This window comes from Dermacentor albipictus, chromosome 4 (genome assembly GCF_038994185.2).
Source record: "Dermacentor albipictus isolate Rhodes 1998 colony chromosome 4, USDA_Dalb.pri_finalv2, whole genome shotgun sequence".
Lineage (NCBI taxonomy): Eukaryota > Metazoa > Arthropoda > Arachnida > Ixodida > Ixodidae > Dermacentor > Dermacentor albipictus.
This window is the reverse complement of record NC_091824.1, coordinates 23,976,942-23,998,958: the sequence shown is the minus strand read 5'-3', so window position 1 is coordinate 23,998,958 and position 22,017 is coordinate 23,976,942. Positions and strand designations below refer to the sequence as shown.

At 49.8% G+C, this 22,017-nt stretch overlaps 1 protein-coding gene across 1 annotated transcript in view; it reads right to left on the bottom strand.

Moving 5' to 3' along the window:
- Positions 1-4,223: 4,223 nt before the first annotated feature.
- Positions 4,224-22,017, bottom strand: part of LOC135919215 (basic phospholipase A2 PA-12A) — a 92,025-nt gene continuing 74,231 nt past the window's right edge. Inside the window, exons 3-4 of the mRNA XM_065452917.2 lie at positions 8,722-8,831; positions 4,224-5,917 (exon numbers count right to left, since the gene is read on the bottom strand). Coding sequence (XP_065308989.2) covers positions 5,748-5,917; positions 8,722-8,831 — 280 coding nt within the window. The 3' untranslated portion in view covers positions 4,224-5,747. The remainder of the gene's footprint in view (positions 5,918-8,721; positions 8,832-22,017) is intronic.

Genomic DNA, 22,017 nt, shown 5'->3' with positions numbered 1-22,017 from the left:
CTCAAATCAATAGTTGACAGCTTGGACTCCCGTCCCTTTTCAGAAGAAAAGCTTTTGGGCGCTTGGAGGAGTGTTCACTGTGCCCAACGTGCTATAAAATCGCTTTTGAACTTTTTAAGTGAGACTGGTCTAGACGATCGCCTTTAGAAGCTGTGAGACGTGCAGTCAATACGAAATGTGTTTGCGCAATAACTTTTTGGGACAATATTACTTTTTGTATGGACAAGATTACCGTTACGTGTATGCGCGTTCACTGCGCACCCGCATATTGGATAACGTGTATATAGTATCTCATTGTACCATAACATAATCACCTGCCACCTACCTTTCCCTGTATCTCCCACTTCCCCTTTCCCCAGTGAGGAGTAGCAGGCTAGAGACACGCTCTCCAGGCCGACCTCTCCTCCTTTCTGTTCATTAAAATCTACTCCTCCTTTACCTCGGGTGCTCTTATCTAAATACATGTTAAAGGAAAATTCGCTTTTCTCGCAACCACTGCACCAAATTTGACAAGGTTTGTTGCATTTAAAAGAAAAACCTAAGGTTTAGTTACTGTTGGTTTAGAATCTTTAATTTAATCGTCAATTTTTCACAAAAGTTTTGCGAAAATCACAAATTTTCTGAAAACGAAACTCTCAAGTTTACAACTCTGTAACTCATCAATGAAAAATGATATCACAATTCTGTGAATTGCATATCATAGTACATCTAAATCGGGCAAAATTGATATGTGACACGTGAATCTCAAAAAATTTGGTAATGTGTAAATGCAGCTCTTGCAAAACCCTTGTATCCAACGTAACAAATTCACGTAATATATAAATTGACATATAGAACTTTTCCGCTTTCAATGATCTAAGGGATGCCGTTTACGGAATCGCGTTGTCTGTTCTTGATAGAGAGCTATTGATTTGCAAACTTCGTGCTTCTATCTTTTTCGAACTTCCGGATTTTTAAAAATTCGTTCAATAAAATTCAGGCCTTAAATCGAAATTCCGCTTCGAACAGTCACTAGACTTTAACATTTTCTCTCAAATGAAGCAACTTTTATTAAAATCGGTCCATTGCATGGTTATCACAGAAAAACGTTTTTGCGTTTTACATGTATTTGAATAGGCCGCGTCGGAGTTGGGCCCGAGTTAAAGCTTCCTCTTAAATCCCTACCGCCTCCTCAGACGCGTTTCGTGCCCACCTACCAACTCCCCATACCGCGTACATGACGTCCTATACGGCAACCCGCCTCACCCTTCTCGGCGCCTTTTGCAGACGAATTCCCACCAGTTTGTCCTTATGGCATCTACGTCAAATCTCGACACATACTGTGGTACGGCACTCCGCCTGCTCCTTGCGCATTTATTTCTTATTTCATCATCCCTCTACCTAATCGCCTGCGTGGCTGATAAAGACTGCCTCGTGGTCGTAGCAATATTTGGTGAAGTTAATCAGGGGCGCCAAGGCTGCACTGAACTGCACCAACGAAGCTCTGGGGCGGCATTCTCGGGCGATCACTTTCGGAGATGGTTTCACTTTCGCGAGATTTCACTTGACTCGGCACCGGAGGCGTTTGCGTGTAAAGTCTACAGCATGTTAGCCATTTTTCCCAGCTGGTTATCTTCGCACAGTACCAAGAGCGCTTTCGGCCTTACAGACTTCGATGCGTCCAGTGTCGATTCTTGCGAACTCTCGCGAAAGTGAAACTATCCCCCAAAGTGATCGCCGGAGAATACTGGCCCTGGACGGATGACTTTCACCGATCACATCCTTTAATATTAAATAAAGCGCATACCTCTTTTTCGCTACCGACCTGGCAGCTAGCGTCTTTGCCCACTTCTACATCTCTTGCGCACTCGCCACGTATGCGGAAAGCATAAAGCCTAAAGTGGACACAGTGTACACTCACGTGTGCACTATGCGTTTCATATTCCCTGTTTATCGGCACCTTCCTGTTCCGGCGTCTCTCTGACAACGCCCAAATGGTTAACTGACTGCATCCATTTCTATTTGTGCTGACCACCTGGTTTCTGGCCGCCCACCTATTCTGAGCATGCGCCGTGGGTCACCGCAACTGGCGGCGAGGAGTTACGGAGTCGCCATCTATCGGAAGCGCCTCGCTGGCGTAGTATGAGGGATCACGCGGCGCGCTCCTCATAGGTTTTGCTGTCAGCGCTTATAGAAAACACCACGCGCGAGCTCTCCCGGACATTTCTGTAAGTACTTTCGAAACGAGAGAAGCTTTTTGCTGTCTAAATAATAACCTTGGGCAAACTGAAAGCACAGAATCGTTTACAGACGCTATCTCTTTACTGAATACGTACAGTGAACGCCACTGCGCGCGGTCGCCGCCATGGAGTCTCCCGAACCGGCTACTTGCGTGAAAGGTAGGTAAACGCTGAGAGAAAACTGTGTGAAATAAAAGTCCTTATAGTGTTTGTATAACTAAATGGAGCATAATAGAATGAAGCCTCAATGCAGCGATCGCAGATTCGCAGCGACCGACTGCGCGTCTGCATGCTTGTCCCCGCAATGTTTCGCTTTCGCCGCGTGCGCGTTTTCGCACCGTGCCACGAGCTTTAGGCCGCAGAATATGAGCATTTGACAGTATACAAGCAACCATTGTTGCGTGGGCGCTATCAGAGCTGTTCAAAAATAATTTCATTGTAGAGACTTCCACGCCTACGGGGATGTGCCGTCGCGATGATTCAATCTTTTTCCTTCTTCTAAATTCTTGGACATTTCAATATTATTTCTCGAGTTGCGTCGCACTGTATGTTTATCGGTGTTCTCAGCGTGTGATTTCCCGCTGATTCTTTTTTGTAATCCAGTGCATTACTACATAGCACAAACATGACCTTATGTCATACTTTTTTTATAATGTACTTCTTACGCTCCCTTTCCACTCCAGTGAACTTACCTGTATCTATAGCATCGACAAGTTCATCGACCGAACCGTCATGACATTAGTCGGGCAGCGGACTCGGGCGAGCGTCTCAGTGCGCGTTTTCCGAACATCGCAGACCGGGCGCCGTAGCAGAAATCTTCCTCGCGTCTGTGCTTGCTGCATACCCGAGTTGTAGCCGATGACTGTTTGCCGGTTTTATGTTTCGCGAGCCAAGCTTCACGCAGCTTCTTGTCCTGCGGCTACGTGTGAATAAGGCTGACACCGGGCTCCGTTGCGTACGTCCGGCACTGCGGCACCGAGCAGTAGCCTACCATGTTGCGCGCCACTACAAAGGCAGCCACTACCTATTCTAGTGCTTTCAAACGTTGTAAAGGAGATACTCGACGCGGGAAAATCTCGCTACTAAATGAGGACCGCAGCGTACGAGGGAATTTAAACTCTCGTTTTCAGCTCGCTTCGGCGCTCCGCGAAGCAGACGACGCCGCCGCTATGTCCACGTGATCCCTAATAGCATGTCACGTCGACGGTGGCGCCAGCTTTTCCAGTGGTGGAGCTCGAGGCCAATAGCAACAAGGCAGACAGCTGACCCTCGCGATGGCAGCGCCATGGCGTGTGAACTCCTTCCCAGGAGTTTAGAGAAGTCGCGACTCACCGCCAAAGTATATAGGCTGTCCGAGCTAACGTAAAACAAGTTGTTACAAGGAAAAAGAAGTTAAAACACAAGGTGAAAGCTACGATTCTAGTATAGCTATGGTTTTCGATCGCCAGATTTCTGAAGACCCGACAACGTAGGTCTGTTAATCTCATCTACCTGCATGTTTCATATATATATATATATATATATATATATATATATATATATATATATATATATATATATATATATATATATATATATATATATATATATATATAGCTGGACACGGTGTACGTTAATGTCACCAATGTGAATGAAACGCTTGTTAATGTCTTTTCACTAGCTTTAACCATCAACGTAACAAAAACATCCCCATGTTTACGGCCGCTTCGTAGATAAATAAGATTTATTCTTGTCTATTGGATCATTTGTGTACTAACGATGCCGCCCGCATAAGTGACCAAACGTCTATGTTATTGTTTTTCGAAACGTTGTTAAGCAAATTGAGTGCAAATATGCAGAGAAGTATGAATTACCCTGGCTTTTGGAACATCTTTTTTTTCAATAGCGAAACACATTGGTTACGTTTAATAAATGTGGCCAAGTGAATGAAACGAGCTAGTAACTATTAATAAATGCAGGCAAGTGAATGAAACAGAGTAATAATGTTTAATAAATGTCGCCAACTGAACAAAATGGTGAGGCAACATTCAATAAATGTCGCCATGCATGTGAATGGAACGGATTGGTAACTTTCAATAATGAAACAGGTAACTCATGAAATTATAAAAAATAATTAACACAGTACGACAGTAATGTCTGCGTCGCATAACAGTGTAGGATACGCAAGTTGGCAAAGAGACTGGTTCACATTTTTTCAGTCACAGAGCACAAACACACACTTTGTAAAAAGTTTCGTACGCGGACCTTTGAAAGTAAAACGCCACATTCACAAAACGATATACACCAAGTTCTCGCCTCACATTGTAGAATGCCTCATTCAGTCCAGTTTCTTCAGTGCAGGCCACTGAAGACAAACGGACCGCACATTTAAGATAAGTCTGGCTGACCCTGAAAGTGTTTTCACCCCGAACTAGGCTCTGTTTCAGCACTGTGAGAGCTTAGTTGCTCTCTCGCCGTTGGCGGCCTGTAAGATGCAGTGGCTTCCTCGCTGGAATTCCCAGGCAGACCTTCGAGCCTTGACTGTTCTGACGAAGATACGTCGCGAGCAGTTTCTATGGCGACGGGGAGGAGCGTAGGGAGAGCAACCGCACTTGTGTGCTCAGCACGTCGTGTGGTACTGAGAAGAAGTTCGAGTGTAGTGGGCGTAGCCGGTGTCGACTGCATCTGAGGTAGTGCACTCACAATGTCCAAAGCCTGGACCGGAGCTGTTCGATGGCCTCGATTCTGCTCCGACACCACCTGCCGTGTTGGTGGGCTGGGAGCGCTTCGCTTCGGGTACTTTATAAGTTTAGCTTCTAGGAAGAAGCCTGTTCCAGGCGAGTGGGCCGGGTATAGTGGCGATTTCTTCCTAATGAACGTCGACTGCGGTTCACCCGCGAGAGCCGTCCGTCGATCAGGAGCCGGTTGGGTTAATTCTGTTGGACCGCCGCCCTCTTGAACGTCACTCGACGGTGCGCTGGTGGCATTGGACGATCCAAGCGTCCCGGAAGACGCAGTTGACAGCACTTCCGTCGAATCTCCTCTCACTGCGAGGGGGCCTGCGCCGCGAGAATCACTCACGCGCCGCTCATGGTGCGGCTCCTCCGGTGTGACAGGTAGGACCACGCTGAGGTTAGCCGAATACGAGGACAGTTCCCGGGGATCGACTTGCGCAATCTGCGTGGGCCTCTTGTGTTCCATCTTGGTAGGCGGCGCTACCGGCGCCTTCTTGGCGCCCACGTACGGTCGCACTTTGCCGAGGTGCGTCTTGTTGAGTGCAACGGAAGGGGAAGTCGGGAACCACACGGAAGTCCAAGGCGTCGAGCCTTGTCGGGGTCTCTTGTATCTCCAGCCCGGTCGTCGGGCCGTCGGGTGACCGGGAGGCCGACGACCTTTGATCTTTCGTCTCTTGTGCGGCGCCGGGCTGTACGGTTGAAGGCGGGGCGAGTGAAGCAGGGCAGTGGGCGTCGGTCCCCGCGCGTAGAGCAGTCCATTGTTGTATCGGTCGGCACCCTGCCCCCAATGGAGGGGGGCAGGGCTCGTTAATTGCTATCTCTTCTTGCCGTGCAGGAATCGGTGGAACGAGGCGAACTTGCTGTGCTGGCACGACACCCTCCTGCGAGGGCACGGGTAACGGCTGACGCAGTTGGCGAACTCCAGGTCACACTGGCACAGCTGCTGGCCGCAGTGGGCGTGCGGGCTCAGCGAAGACGGGTGCGCTGCAAGCGACGGGGCCCACAAAGCGCACGTTGAGGACACTAAGACTTCAGACTCTCTAAAAAGATGAAGAACAAAGCTAGAGTGTGAGATATGTGTCTTTAAAAATACACTGCGCATCCTATATGCTCTGCATCCGTAATCCTAAATTATCATATGGGATATTGTATGAAAACCCGTATATTCCCATATAAATTCACATGGCCATACATGATTATGATACGGCGAACATATTGGTCATGTAGTTGAAAAGAACGCCTCCTACATGCAGCTCAACTAATGGAGACATATTGGAAATACACACGAGAAGTTGTGTGCAGACGAAAGGTGCGCCATTAACACCTGCACTTGCTCTCACGTTGTTCGTAACATGAATGTTTAGCAACTTCCTGAAGACAACACGCCCGGTGAATGCACAAGGCCGACATACTAACTTCTGTGCAGTATTGCATTCCTTACTGCTTTATCTGTATTCTTGGATGAGGCATGCCTACGCGGAAATTCGTATTGTTCCCACTACTTCTTAATTTCCTGCTGCTTGTTCTGCCTAAGCCCATTCGCACTGCAATCAGTATGACTAGCAAGGTAAACGTATTCGCCAGGGCGCCGTTCTGAATCAACTGGCCCCCATATTGTCATTTCTTTGTGGTTCAAGAAATGGGAAATTGGGTTAAATGCCTCAACCAGTCTAGCCTACGTTTCCATGATCGCACCTGTCGTTGTCAAGGCTCGCTTTTCACAAACGCGTCCACGTATATAAAGAAATTAGCCAAGTGTCGTCTTAAGCGATTGTATATATACCCTGGCTCTGAACTATAATTTTTCATTTCGGCATGCTTTCCCTGAGTTGGAGTCTACATTTCAAAAACAATCAAGCCGGGAGCACAGAAGCGATCTATTCGTTATTACATCGCGCGGAAACACCCAGCGACGATAAACGTGACGAAATTGAAACTAAAGGTCGCGGCCTGTCACGGCGGATGCTGATACGGCTAGTTCTGCTTGAGATGCATCTTCCGCAACGTGTCGTGTCTTATATGACAACCCTCAAATTCGTCACACACGTCGTCACGGGACATTTGCATCTGCCGTACAGTGGAGCATGATCGGTTTCGATATTGTCGGCATTGAGCTATAAAAGTCGATCATGAATATTTCGAATATGTGCGGTTTTCAAGACTGATGGATCGATAAATGTGTATTGCGATAACGATGGCTTCTTAGCTTGTTTTGAGGGAGGGGTTGAGGAACAAAACAAAAGTAAGGCTGCATTAAAAGCTGATTGCCTCCAAATAGGCCACGTAAACAAATGACCCGAAAGATATAAGAAAAAGCTTAATGGAAAATGTTTTGTTAACCAGTATCCTGCAATTCACGTTATTAAAGCCACAGTTTGTCCTCATCGCCTAGGAACTCCTCTACAGAAACGCCACGTTCGTCAGCCGCATGGACTTTCAATAAAAAAAAATCATTTAGTTAAAAAATGCCGCGTACAGCTTCAATTTGATGAACGTTCCATTTTGGTAACAATATACCAAGACGGCCATTGTCAGCGTTTGTTACCAGTGCTCACATATAGTGGTGCTATGAAAGTTGCTACGTGCATCATAATCAGATCATGGTTTTGGCACGTGAAACCCTATCATTTAATTTTAATTTAAATGAATGTTGCATTGCATCTGTAGAACCACGGGCCTCTTGAAAGCGCGGACAGGTCTCGTCCTTACCTACACCATTCGTGGAGCGTCTGAAGTTACACTGGAGAAAAAAAAAACGGCGAAGAAGTGATTTGGTCACACGCTCAGTGGGTGCAACTTGTAAGGGCCGCAGTGCATGGTGGACAGTTGCCAACCTTCCTTAGGTTAAAACGATCAGCGCAGAAAGGTGTCTTATCCTCAATTCTCCTTTGTTAAAGCGCCCCTCACGAGGACCAGTAGAAAAATTTATTTATAGAGTGGAAGTTGTGAATTGCCGTCCTGAGAGAGTCCTAACCTGAAGCATTTTTCGTAACCATCTGGTAGCAGCAGAGGTATGAGCAAACGAAATGTTGCGAAGCTATGGCAGGAGGAAGCGGGCTACCCTACCTGCAGCCGAAGCTTTCTTCTATCACCTCGACTGGCGTATGCAAGGGACATTCATGCCCTGGCTTCTTTCAAAAGGTTGCCGAGTGCTTACGGGGGGCTTACTGTCACGCCTCTTCGTTTTCCTTTAGTCATTTCTTGCTACCCGGCGTATTTACGACTCTGGTTTTTAGCTCTAGGCGGGACCCATGACGTTGTAGACGAGAGCTGTGAAGTCGCTTCTGCTGGTGAGAAAGCTGGGTGTTCAGGGGATAAAGGCGCGCAGGTTCTTGTTCGTTCTCGTTCGACTCTTCCGCCGTTTCAGCGGCGTACGCAGGTGTATTTTTTTTGCAGACAGGATCGTCAACATGGGATTTACCTACTGCGTCTGTTCCTTTAAAGTTATTTTTCACAATGCCTAAACGCGGTAAAATGCCCTTCTTCTACTGACACTTGCGAGCACAGAGGTTTGTGGATAGACACTGACTGAGTCAAATATTAAGTGCCCTAATTAACCTTTGACTATTGGTCAGTGATCAGAATTGATCGCTTAGGGTTTGTTTTTTCTAAAATGCTACCTGATCGGGCGAGTTTTCGTCGAGCTGTTGGCTATGCATTTTGGGTAAGCATTTTGTTCAGAACATGACCCCTGTCTGTACACAGTCTCGCTCCGCCAGCACTTAGCCATATGAGCTCTGTCGCCCTTCGAGCCAGAACTCCACAGAATAACAAGGGGTGCGCCTGACCGCAGTGCGCCAGGCCGGGCGTCAGGCAGTGCCAGTCGTAGGGCAGCAGGTACAAGGACAGCTTGGAGCACGGGGACTGCGAGTAGCACCAGTCGTGTTCCAGGCAGCAGCTGCGGGAGACACACAAACTCAGGGCACTTGTTCCGGGGAAATACAGAGAGAACGTTATTCCCTGCGAATATTGCACAATACGCGAGAAATTGGTAGCGGGGTCAGTAGAACAACCCTTTACAGCGCTAATAGGCCAACTGCTACGAAAGCTGACTGTGTCGAAATTGGTCATAAATGAGTACTACATACACCATTGAAGCAATCTTAGCAAATCTGCAGGGCTGGTAATTGTAGAAACTTATCCTAATCTAAGTTAGACGAAGAATGTTAAGCAAGAAAGCAAATCCTGTCATCGACTTCCCTACGGTTCCAACAACACCACATATCAGGAGACGCTTTAACTGTATTGCTGTTTTTCCTTCGGCTAACTTGCACGTTAGAGCCTTTAAATAGCACCTAAGCAGACGACGCGGGCACCTGGTGGTTAACGGGTGTGACGCTAATCCCACGCCATGACCTCCGAGATTTTCAGCGCAATGCGCGCGTCCCCTGATATCGCAGGTCATGCCGAGGCTGGTTCACAACGTACCGCGTTCTTCGTCATTTCTGGCCAGCGGCAACGACCGCTTTTCTTTTTTACAGCGAAGCTGTAAACATTTATGCAAAATTACACCCTTTGGCTCGTATCTTGGCACACAGCAATAATCGTCATTTGTATTGAGCGCATTTCCTTTCTTTTTGCGCTGCGAGCCCGGCACTTCCAATACACAAACGGTATGCTCGTTATCAACACGACACAGCATTTTCGACAGGAAAGCAGCGAGTACAGCGTTTTCAAGAACGGAAATGCAAGCAAGAAAGATGGCGATTACTGTTGTGTGGCAAAGATACAATCCAAAGGGAGTGTATACCTCTACCGTCCAAAGAAATTTTCATGTCGTTGGAGTGGTAAGCAAAAACTTCCCACATGTGGGCCGATCCCAGAGACAGTGCAATGCTGGGCGGACCCGCTGCGGAGGTGAAGCAGGCGTTAAGCACTCCCCATACGTCGGCCGATCCCGAAGGTAGTGCAATGCCGGGACGAGCCACGGCGGAGGTGAAGCAGGCGTTAAGCACTCCCCATACATGGGCCGATACCGAAGGTAGTGCAATGCCGGCCCGACCCGCGGTGGACGTGAAGCAGGCGTTAAGCACTCCCCATACGTGGGCCGATCCCGAAGATATTGTCACGTGGTGGTGACGTTGAAGAACAGAGTAGCAAATACTGTGAAAGACAAAACTAAATTTTATTGGGCGAACCTGTGCCCACAAAGACAGGCTACAGTTATAGCACAACGATAGTGGCGAACATGGTCAGCGATCGTCGAAAATCTGATCAGCGGGTCAAGCGCGTCGGCTTTTACACAGCAGTCGTCAAATGTTCCAGACTAAATGTTCGGGCCCGCATGCCTTACATAAAGTTCTACACCATTCACGTCACGCGATGAAATCAGATAACACAAGGTTCGGCGAAAACAGACAGCCGGGTAGAAGCATCGATAACTTTCCAGAAACTTCGGATACATGCAGGCGCGTCCCGCGCTGTGTGATTACAGTTGTTAAGTGGCGAAACGTCGTCGCCCGATAAAGATAAGTACGCGTGTCAATATGCAATACTGACCCGACCCGCGGCGGAGGTGAAGCAGGCGTTAAGCACTCCCCATACGTGGACCGATTCCGAAGATATTCAGATGCCGGCCCGACCCGCGGTGGACGTGAAGCAGGCGTTAAGTACTCCCCATACGTGGGCCGATCCCGAAGTAATGCAATACTGGCCCGACCCGCGGCGGAGGTGAAGCAGGCGTTAAGCACTCCCCATACGTGGGCCGATGCCGAAGATATGCAATACTGGCCCGACCCGCGGTGGAGGTGAAGTAGGCGTTAAACACTCCCCATACGTGGGCCGTTCCCGAAGATAGTCAAATGCCGGCCCGACCCGCGGTGGACGCGAAGCAGGCGTCAAGCACTCCCCATACGTGGGCCGTTCCCGAAGATAGTCAAATGCCGGCCCGACCCGCGGTGGACGCGAAGCAGGCGTTAAGCACTCCCCATACGTGGGCCGATCCCGAAGATATGCAATACTGGCCCGACCCGCGGCGGAGGTGAAGTAGGCGTTAAACACTTCCCATACGTGGGCCGTTCCCGAAGATAGTGCAATGCAGGGCCGACCCGCGGCGGAGGTGAAGCAGGCGTTAAGCACTCCCCATACGTGGGCCAATCCCGAAGATAGTGCAATGCCGGGACGACCCGCGGCGGAGGTGAAGCAGGCGTTAAGCACTCCCCATACGTGGGCCAATCCCGAAGATAGTGCAATGCAGGGCCGACCCGCGGCGGAGGTGAAGCAGGCGGTAAGCACTCCCCATACGTGGGCCAATCCCGAAGATAGTGCAATGCCGGGACGACCCGCGGTGGAGGTGAAGCAGGCGTTAAGCACTCCCCATACGTGGGCCAATCCCGAAGATAGTGCAATGCAGGGCCGATCCGCGGCGGAGGTGAAGCAGGCGGTAAGCACTCCCCATACGTGGGCCAATCCCGAAGATAGTGCAATGCAGGGCCGATCCGCGGCGGAGGTGAAGCAGGCGGTAAGCACTTTCCATACGTGGGCCGATCCCGAAGATATGCAATACTGGCCCGACCCGCGGCGGAGGTGAAGTAGGCGTTAAACACTTCCCATACGTGGGCCGTTCCTGAAGATAGTGCAATGCAGGGCCGACCCGCGGCGGAGGTGAAGCAGGCATTAAGCACTCCCCATACGTGGGCCAATCCCGAAGATAGTGCAATGCAGGGCCGACCCGCGGCGGAGGTGAAGCAGGCGTAAGCACTCCCCATACGTGGGCCAATCCCGAAGATAGTGCAATGCCGGGACGACCCGCGGCGGAGGTGAAGCAGGCGTTAAGCGCTTCCCATACGTGGGCCAATCCCGAAGATAGTGCAATGCAGGGCCGATCCGCGGCGGAGGTGAAGCAGGCGGTAAGCACTCCCCATACGTGGGCCAATCCCGAAGATAGTGCAATGCAGGGCCGATCCGCGGCGGAGGTGAAGCAGGCGGTAAGCACTTCCCATACGTGGGCCGATCCCGAAGATATGCCATACTGGCCCGATCCGCGGTGGAGGTGAAGCAGGCGTTAAGCACTCCCCATACGTGGGCCGATCCCGAAGTTAGTGCAATGCAGGGCCGATCCGCGGTGGAGATGCAGTTCGTCATTAAGGGGCCTACATACACAGCTTCGTTGGTCATCCTCCTTCAGGGATTGGAGGGGCGCTGATATTTTTTGAGTTTTGGTATTAGAAACATCTTGATTTGCGAGTTCATTTTGTGACGCTGCCGCTCGTATTACGAAAGTAAAACTCCGCAGTGATGGTGCTTTACACTATAAAATAATTTGCACCCTAAAAAGTGAAAAAGGGTGTAAATGTGTCTATAACTCACACCTTTAGGGTGTCTGTTATATAGATAACACCCTAAGGATGTCAGTTATAGACACATGTACACTTTTTTTCACGTTTAAGGGCGTAAATTATTTTACAATGTACATACATCACTGCCACCTGAAAGTAGGTTTTTTGCATGGCACAACATTTTCTTGTAGTAGGGCTTTAAAAAGCTGTTGCTATGTGGCGAGGACAATCATGCAGATGAGCCAGTATATTGTTAAAACTGTGCAGACATGAGATGCGGCTGGGTAAAGCTACTGTCTGCTTTTCCGGGGTTATGTTCCTGTGCTGAGATAAAAAAAATATAACAAATTTGCTTGAGCGTGCCTATAGTCTTCCCATATTTGTATCGGGGTAGAAAAAAATTGGGCAAACGCGTTTTTTTTTGCTTAAAGCTGAAATTGTGCAAGGCATTATCGACACCGTTCTGGCTGTTTAAATATGCCATGAAATATTTTTGGAGTTTTGCGTTCTGGAATTCCGATGCGATTATGCGGCAAGCCGTCAAGGAGGACTCGGGATTAATATCAACTACCGGGGGTTCTTTAGCTTGCACCTAAATATAATTGCATGGGTGTTTTTGTATTTCGCCCCCATCGAAATGCGACCGCCGTGGCCGGCATTCGATCCCGCAACCTCGTGCTTAGCAATGCAATGCCAAAGTCACTATAAGCAACCGCGGCGGGTTGCCATTTATATATCTGTGCAACAATGCTTAAACATTACAGAGCTTTCCCAGGCTGACGTTGGAAAATGCCGAGGGTGTAGGCTACATGTTGTGATGCGGCGCGTACATGAAAACCCTCCATGCTTCAGCTCGGTCCCGACAGCGACTTTTGTCATTCAGTTTAACTCGTGGTCAAGTTTGCTTTGCAATTGGGTACGGGGCCGGTATTTTGTAGCGATGTCTTTCCGATTCTATGCTTTTTCAGGCTTTTGTCGCTTGGCTAGTGGTCAGAGCGACGGTCTGCCCGCATTATCAACTGAATCAGGCGGCCGTGTGTGGTGGATGATAAGAATAGTGACACGTGTACTTATCTTTATCGGGCAACCACGTTTCGCCGCTTAACATCTGTAATCGCACAGCGAGGGACGCGCCTGCATGTATCCGACGTTTCTGGAAAGTTATCGACGCTTCTATCCGCGTGTCTGTTGTCGCCGAACCTTGTGTTATCAGATTTCATCGCGTGACACGAATGGTGTAGAACTTTGTGGAAGACACGCGGGTCCCATCAGTTAATCTGGAACATTCGACGACTGATCTATAAAAGCCGACGCGCTTGACCCGCTGATCAGATTTCCGACGATCGCCGACTGTGTTCGCCGCTTTCGTTGCGCTATAAGTGTAGCCTGTTTTGTGGGCACAGGTTCGCCCAATAAAAGCTAGTTTTGTATTCCACCGTACTGCTTCTTTCTTCGCCGTCACTACCACGTGACATCTGGTGGAGGTGCTTTACGTCCATGTACCGGACGCCCCCGACAAGCCGTAATACAAGCCCGGACCGCAAAGACAACACCAGCGCCATCCCGGAACATCGAGCAAGCCGCCGTCTTCAACAGCTGCCCCCGGAGCACGGACTTCTACCTGAGAAGACCAAGAAGATTGTGCACAAGGCAACCCCAATGGCAGCCCCAGCATCCCCCATCGTGCTGCAGCAGCCCAGGGAACCTCCGACGTTCCGCGGATCAACATTCGAGGACCCGGAAACCTGGCTCGAAACGTATGAGAGGGTCGCTAAGTTTAACAGTTGGGACAGCGACGACAAGCTGCGGCATGTCTATTTCGCATTGGAAGACGCCGCCAGGACGTGGTTCGAGAATCGGGAAGCCACCTTAACGACGTGGGACCTCTTCCGAAGCGGCTTCTTGCACACGTTTACAAGCGTCGTGCGAAAAGAGCGAGCCCAAGCTCTACTAGAAACCAGAGTGCAGCTGCCAAACGAGACGATCGCAATCTTCACGGAGGAGATGGCCCGTCTTTTCCGGCACGCCGACCCGGAAATGTCGGAGGAGAAAAAAGTTCGCTTCCTGATGCGCGGCGTCAAGCAAGACCTTTTCGCCGGACTTATTCGTAACCCACCGAAGACTGTGGCTGAGTTTTCTGCAGAGGCATCGACGATCGAGAAAACTCTGGAGATGCGCACCCGGCAATATAACCGCCAGGGGCACACGCCGCAGTATGCCATCCAAGGACTAGGTTCGGACGACCTTCAAGAGACCATCAGGGCCATTGTGCGCGAAGAACTGCGCAAGGTCCTGCCTTCGTCGCAGCCTCAAGTGGCCTCTATCGCCGACATCGTGAAGGAAGAGGTGCACCGATCCCTTGGAGTTCCTGAGGTGCAACCAGAACCACCGCAGCCGGAAGCAATGACCTACGCCGCCGCCGTCGCCCGCCGTCAAGGCCCCCCTGCGCGACCGCGCCAAGGTCCAGCAACACCGCAATTCCGTCGTCCACCGCCGCCGCCGCCAGCGCGCCCACCCGTCGCCCAGCGCACCTATGCGAGGAAGACGGACATTTGGCGAGCCCCCGACCACCGCCCGCTCTGCTATCACTGCGGAGAAGCCGGCCATGTGTACCGCCGATGCCCATACCGCGACATGGGTCTGAGAGGGTTCGCCGTCAACGCGCCGCGTCCACAGCTTGGGGAGCGCCCACGTGACATTGCCGATTACCTAGCCGCCACTCAGTGGAACTCTCGACGACCGTCCCGTTCGCCGTCACCAGGCCGCTACCTGTCGCCGCAGCGCCGTCCATACACTGGCCCAGCCCGGGGCCGCTCTGCGAGCCCATACCCGGAAAACTAAAAGCAGCAACCGATGGAGGTGCGGTTGCTGTTCGTCGAACTGACGAAGATCCTCCGCCGCCGACGAAGACGACGAAGAGACCATCTCGACGACATAACGACACGCCGCCGTCCCGACGAAGTCTGGAAGCCAAAACTACACCGACGAAAGACGACTTGACGACGCGACGTTCCAACCTCAGTTCAACACGACGCAGCCGTGATCCAACGCCAAGACCTAACTGCAATGCCAGACAAAGAACAACCGACCTCGACGTGCTTCTCGACGGCCACGCAGTCACTGCCTTAGTCGACACAGGGGCCGATTACTCCGTAATGAGTGGACACATCGCCGCCCAGTTGAAGAAAGTTAAGACCGCATGGGAAGGCCCTCAGATTCGCACCGCTGGAGGACACCTCATCACGCCGACTGGGATCTGCACGGCAAGAATAACCATTCATGACCGGACTTACCCTGCCACCTTCGTTATCCTCCAACAGTGCTCACGAGACGTCATTCTCGGTATGGACTTCCTGGACCAACACGGCGCAATCATCAACCTGAAGTCGAAGTCAGTAACGCTGTCCGAAGATAAAGCAATGCCGCCGGAGAGCCCTCGTAGTCACCACGCCTTGAGTGTGCTCGAAGATCAAGTGAGCGTCCCGCCTCGCTGCAGCATCGTTATTTCGGTCAGCACCGAAACAACCGCTGACGTAGAAGGCGTCATTGAAGGCGACCAACGTCTACTGCTAGACCATGAAATTTGCGTCGCAAGAGGGATCGCTCGACTGCATGGAGGGAAAACTGAAGTGTTGCTGACAAACTTCAGCCAGGAGTTCAAGCACATCAACAAGGGCACGACGATCGCGTACATCGAGGAAATTCTGGAAACAAGTAATGCGTTTGTCCTCTCGGATTCCGCCGCATCTACCCCGACGACCATGGTTCCCGAACCAGACTACGACATTAATCCAAATCTCCCTATGATTAAGCAACAGCAGCTCAGAAGTCTGCTCCGACGATACAAAGGCTGCTTTTCGACGTCATCGAGGATTCGACAAACACCAGTCGCCAAGCATCGCATAATCACCGAGGAATGCGCTCGCCCACTCCGTCAGAGCCCTTACCGAGTTTCGGCGCGAGAACGTGAAGCTATAAGAGAACAAGTCGACGAAATGCTGCGCGACGACATCATCCAGCCGTCGAAAAGCCCATGGGCATCCCCTGTTGTTCTGGTAAAGAAAAAGGACGGAACCCTACGTTTCTGCGTCGATTATCGTCGTCTGAACAAAATCACGAAGAAGGACGTATACCCCCTCCCACGGATAGACGACGCATTGGATCGGCTCTGCAACGCTAAATACTTCTCGTCCATGGACCTAAAGTCTGGCTATTGGCAAATAGAAGTCGACGAAAGAGATCGCGAAAAGACCGCCTTCATCACCCCAGACGGCCTCTACGAGTTCAAGGTTATGCCATTCGGACTGTGCTCGGCGCCTGCAACGTTCCAGCGCGTGATGGACACGGTTTTAGCAGGATTGAAGTGGCAGACCTGTCTCGTATACTTGGATGACGTCGTCGTCTTCGCCGGAAATTTCGACGTTCACCTTAGGCGGCTGGCAACAGTACTAGAGGCCATCAGGTCATCAGGACTTACTCTGAAGCCGGAAAAGTGCCGCTTCGCTTACGAGGAGCTTCTATTTTTAGGCCACGTCATCAGCAAATCTGGATTCCGCCCCGACCCGCAGAAGACAGCTGCCATAGCAAAGTTCCCACAGCCCATCGACAAGAAGGCAGTGCGTAGATTTCTTGGCATGTGTGCCTACTACAGGCGATTTGTCAAGAACTTTTCACGCATCGCTGAGCCGCTGACGCAGCTAACTAAATGCGACGTCGAGTTCAAGTGGGAAACGCCGCAGGCCGAGGCATTTCAAGAACTCAAACGACGCATGCAGTCGCCGCCCGTACTTGCGCACTTCGACGATCACGCCGATACCGAAATCCACACTGACGCCAGTAGCCTAGGCCTCGGCGCCGTCCTGGTCCAGAGAAAAGATGGACATGAACACGTGATAGCTTACGCTAGCCGGTCGTTGTCAAAAGCGGAAGGCAATTACTCTACAACCGAAAAGGAATGCCTCGCCATCGTTTGGGCTACAGCGAAATTTCGCCCTTACTTATATGGCAGGCCATTCAAAGTCGTCAGCGACCATCACGCCTTGTGTTGGCTAGCGAATTTAAAGGATCCCTCAGGACGGCTGGCACGGTGGAGCCTCAGACTACAAGAATACGACATCACCGTAACATACAAGTCCGGACGAAAACACTCAGACGCCGATTGCCTATCCCGCGCCCCCATTGACCCGCCGCCGCAAGATGACGAGGATGACGACGCCTTCCTTGGAATAATAAGCGCGGAAGACTTCGCCGAACAACAACGAGCGGACCCGGAACTTAAAGGCCTCGTCGATTATTTGGAAGGGCACACCGACGTTGTCCCCAGGGCATTTAAGCGCGGATTATCTTCCTTCACGCTTCAAGATAGTCTACTCGTGAAGAAGAACTTCTCGCCAGTCCGCGCCAATTACCTTCTTGTTGTCCCGTCAGGACTTCGTCCAGAAGTATTGCATGCCCTACATGACGATCCGACCGCTGGTCACCTCGGATTTTCCCGGACACTATCGAGGATACAAGAAAAGTATTATTGGCCGCGCCTGACCGCCGACGTCGCCCGTTATGTCAGAACATGCCGAGACTGTCAGCGACGCAAGACACCGCCGACAAGGCCAGCCGGATTACTACAGCCAATCGAGCCTCCTTGCCGACCATTCCAGCAGATCGGGATGGACTTGCTGGGACCCTTTCCGACGTCAATAACCGGAAATAAGTGGATCGTCGTGGCGACGGACTACCTCACCCGCTTCGCTGAAACAAAAGCACTACCGAAAGGTAGCGCAGCCGAAGTAGCGAAATTCTTTGTCGAAAACATCCTGCTGCGACACGGTGCCCCAGAAGTCCTCATCACCGACCGAGGAACGGCCTTTACAGCGGAGCTCACCCAAGCCATTCTGAAATACAGTCAGACAAGGCACAGGAGGACAACGGCTTACCACCCGCAGACGAATGGTCTTACGGAGCGGCTGAATAAGACCCTCGCCGACATGCTAGCGATGTACGTCGACGTCGAACACAAGACCTGGGATGCCGTCCTGCCGTACGTAACATTCGCTTATAACACGGCGGTGCAAGAAACAACACAGATCACGCCGTTTAAGCTGGTTTACGGCAGGAACCCGACGACGACGCTCGACGCCATGCTGCCCCATGTCACAGACGAAGGGAATGTTGACGTCGCTAGCTATCTCCAGCGCGCCGAAGAAGCCCGACAGCTCGCCCGCCTACGGATCAAGAACCAACAGAGGACCGACAGCCGACACTACAACCTCCGACGACGCTTTGTTGAGTACCAGCCCGGCGACCGTGTTTGGGTTTGGACACCGATACGCCGACGAGGACTCAGTGAGAAACTACTCCGACGCTATTTCGGACCCTACAAGGTCATCCGACGTATTGGCGCACTAGACTATGAGGTCGTGCCAGACGGCATTTCGCACTCACAGCGGCGCCGCGCACGATCTGAAGTGGTCCACGTGGTGCGCCTTAAACCATTTTACGTACGCTGATGAACTTCCTTAGTTTGTTGTTTTCTTTGCTATGAGTGCTTTTCTTTGTTACCTTCGTTTGTTTGCAGCATCGGGTCGATGCTTTTTAAGAGGGGGGTAATGACACGTGTACTTATCTTTATCGGGCAACCACGTTTCGCCGCTTAACATCTGTAATCGCACAGCGAGGGACGCGCCTGCATGTATCCGACGTTTCTGGAAAGTTATCGACGCTTCTATCCGCGTGTCTGTTGTCGCCGAACCTTGTGTTATCAGATTTCATCGCGTGACACGAATGGTGTAGAACTTTGTGGAAGACACGCGGGTCCCATCAGTTAATCTGGAACATTCGACGACTGATCTATAAAAGCCGACGCGCTTGACCCGCTGATCAGATTTCCGACGATCGCCGACTGTGTTCGCCGCTTTCGTTGCGCTATAAGTGTAGCCTGTTTTGTGGGCACAGGTTCGCCCAATAAAAGCTAGTTTTGTATTCCACCGTACTGCTTCTTTCTTCGCCGTCACTACCACGTGACAATAGCATAGAATAGGGCATAAGGCATCGCTACAAAATAGCGGCCCTGTTTGAGGCAAAGACAGCCAAACGCTGACGATGGAAACCGGAGAGCTGCAGCGTCGCTAAGCAGTCGGGTAGGTCGAGCGAATTGAACGGTGACTCACCGAAAGCACAAGAAACGAGGTGAATTCTCTTATAAGAAATGGACTTTGCGCTGCATCACCTCGTACCAAGGTTTATTCCAAAACATTAAAAAAATTATCGGGTTTTACATGCGAAAACCATTTTCTGATTACGAAGCACGCCGTAGTGGAGGACTCCGGAAATTTCGACCACCTGGGGTTCTTTAACGTGCACCTAAACCTAAGTAAGCGAGTGTTTTCGCCCCCATCGAAATGCGGCCGCCGTGGCCGGGATTCGATCCCGCGACCTCGTGCTCAGCAGCCCAACTCGTTGCCACTGAGCAACCATGGCGGGTATTCCGAAACATGCACATAATTTATTCGCCTCATCTCAATAGCCTCAGGTTCCTTAAAGTGGGCTTCTCTTTATAGAGGCGTTTGTGCGGTCTCCCGTTTCCTTCCTTTATCAGGCGATTGTAGCATCCGGCCAATAATGCAGCCCCACCATGGTGGCTTACTGGTTACGGCGTTGCGCCGGCAAGCGCGGGGTCGCGGTTAGATTTCCGGCTGCTGCTGCTCCATTACAGTAAACTCTCAGTTGTACGAACGTCGGTTTATCGAATATTTCAGAATAACGAACTTTTTAAAAATCCCCGGCAGTTTTCTTATAGATTCTATGCAAAAATGTTTCACTTAAACGAATTTCGGAACAGTCAATATTTCAGTTTAACGAACTCGCTCAGAGGACCAAGGCTTATTTTACGAGATGATAGACTTCGCGATGTGGACAGAGATCTGTCACCAGCTGGAGGTCGATAGCAATACTTCGTTTGAAGACTATGCACAGTGTGACAGTGCACTGATTACCTGTGCTGGACCGACGGATCTGGAAATAGTTTCTAGTGTTCGTCCTGAACAAGAAGAGTGCAGCGAAGAAGAGGCAACTGCCGAGCCAGTTTCAAGCCCTATAATTCTAGCTGAGGTTGTAGGGTACATTGGAAAGTTGAGATACTTTGTGTCTCAACAGCAAGCTGTGCCAGAAGAAGTGTACAAAAACATTGACTCTATGGACAGTTTTGTTACTTCCTGTGCTTTAAAAGTACAAGTGCAGAAGAAGATTACAGATTTTTTTTTCAAGTGAGAAAGGCAGCAGTATAACTGTTATTAACCTTGTACTTGTTGATATGTACAAATTCCATTTCGCACATTTCTAACACTATGGATGCCATGTCTTTTGCTCCATGAATTGCAGTTCAAACTTTTGACTCTGTATGTTATGTGTTATGTTGTTCTAGTGAATATTCAGTTTAGTGAACTTTCAGTTAAGTGAACTATTTCATTCGGTCCCTTGAAGTTCACTCAAGCGAGAGTTCACTGTATTTCGATTGGGGCCAAATGCAAAAACACTCATGTACTTAGATTTAGGTACACGTGCAGTAAAGAACCCGACATGGTCAAAATTTATTCGAAGTCCCCCACTACGGCGCGCCTCATAATCATATCGTGGTTAATTGTTTGTTTATTTATTTAGCATACCCTCGGCATTAAAGAGAGGAGTGGTTGCAAGCTATATATATATATATATATATATATATATATATATATATATATATATATATATATATATATATATATATATATATATATATATATATATATGTAACAAATGACATCTAGATATACAAAGTTAGCTATGACGTTCGTAAGTACAGGTTGAACAATGGGGAGAAAAAGGTTCCTACTTAAACAGTCCTAGCTACGACGTTCTTGAATAATTGGCCATCTACGATGGTGGCTATCGACGATGGTGGCTATCGAGGTGGGAAGGCGGAAAGGTGGAAGTGCGTGGACAAATGACTGCAAGAAAGCGTTGTGTCTGCATCATGGAATGCCGACCTTATGAATGTGATCAAGTCTGGGTGATACATATGGAGGCTGGGAAATAAATTTGTTGCCTAACAGCCGGTGATAAAACAACTCATGAAAAAGACACAGACGGAACATTTTGCGACGTGATGACAAAGACGGAAAGTTAAGGCTAGATTTCATGGTACTGATACTCACGGTTCTGTTATAGTTAGAAATAATGAAATGAGTAGAGTTATTCTGCACCATTTCCAGCGAGTGCGTTAGGTTTATTTGACCTGGATCCCACATTGCAGCAGCGTACTCAAGTTTGGATCCAGAGTTATATAGAGAAATAATTTTAAAGAAGAAGGTGCTTTGGAAAAATTGCGTCGTAGGTAACCTAGCATTCAGTTAGCGTTACCTACTATATGGGCGATGGGGGTATTCCAAGTGACATGGGTTGTAACGTGAACATCAAGGTACCTGTAAGTTGTTACCAAATCTAAGAGAGCGTTATTGAGCGAGTACACAGGTGGTTCATTGGTAGTTCTAGATACACGCATGGATTTACGTTTGTTAACATTTAATTCCACTAATCATGAATTGCGCCATGCAAAAACGATGTTAAGTTCAACTTGAAGCCTGGTTGTATCATCGTCGCAAGTTATTTCTGTTTAAATTACACAGCCGTCAGCAAACAGGTGAACTGGAGATGAAACACAGGAAGGTAAGTCGTTCATATATATGAGAAATAAGAGGCATCCAAGCGCGGATCCCTGTGGTGCGTAAAACCCCATATTTTCTACAGCGAACCTGTATATGGCTAGCCGATTCGTCT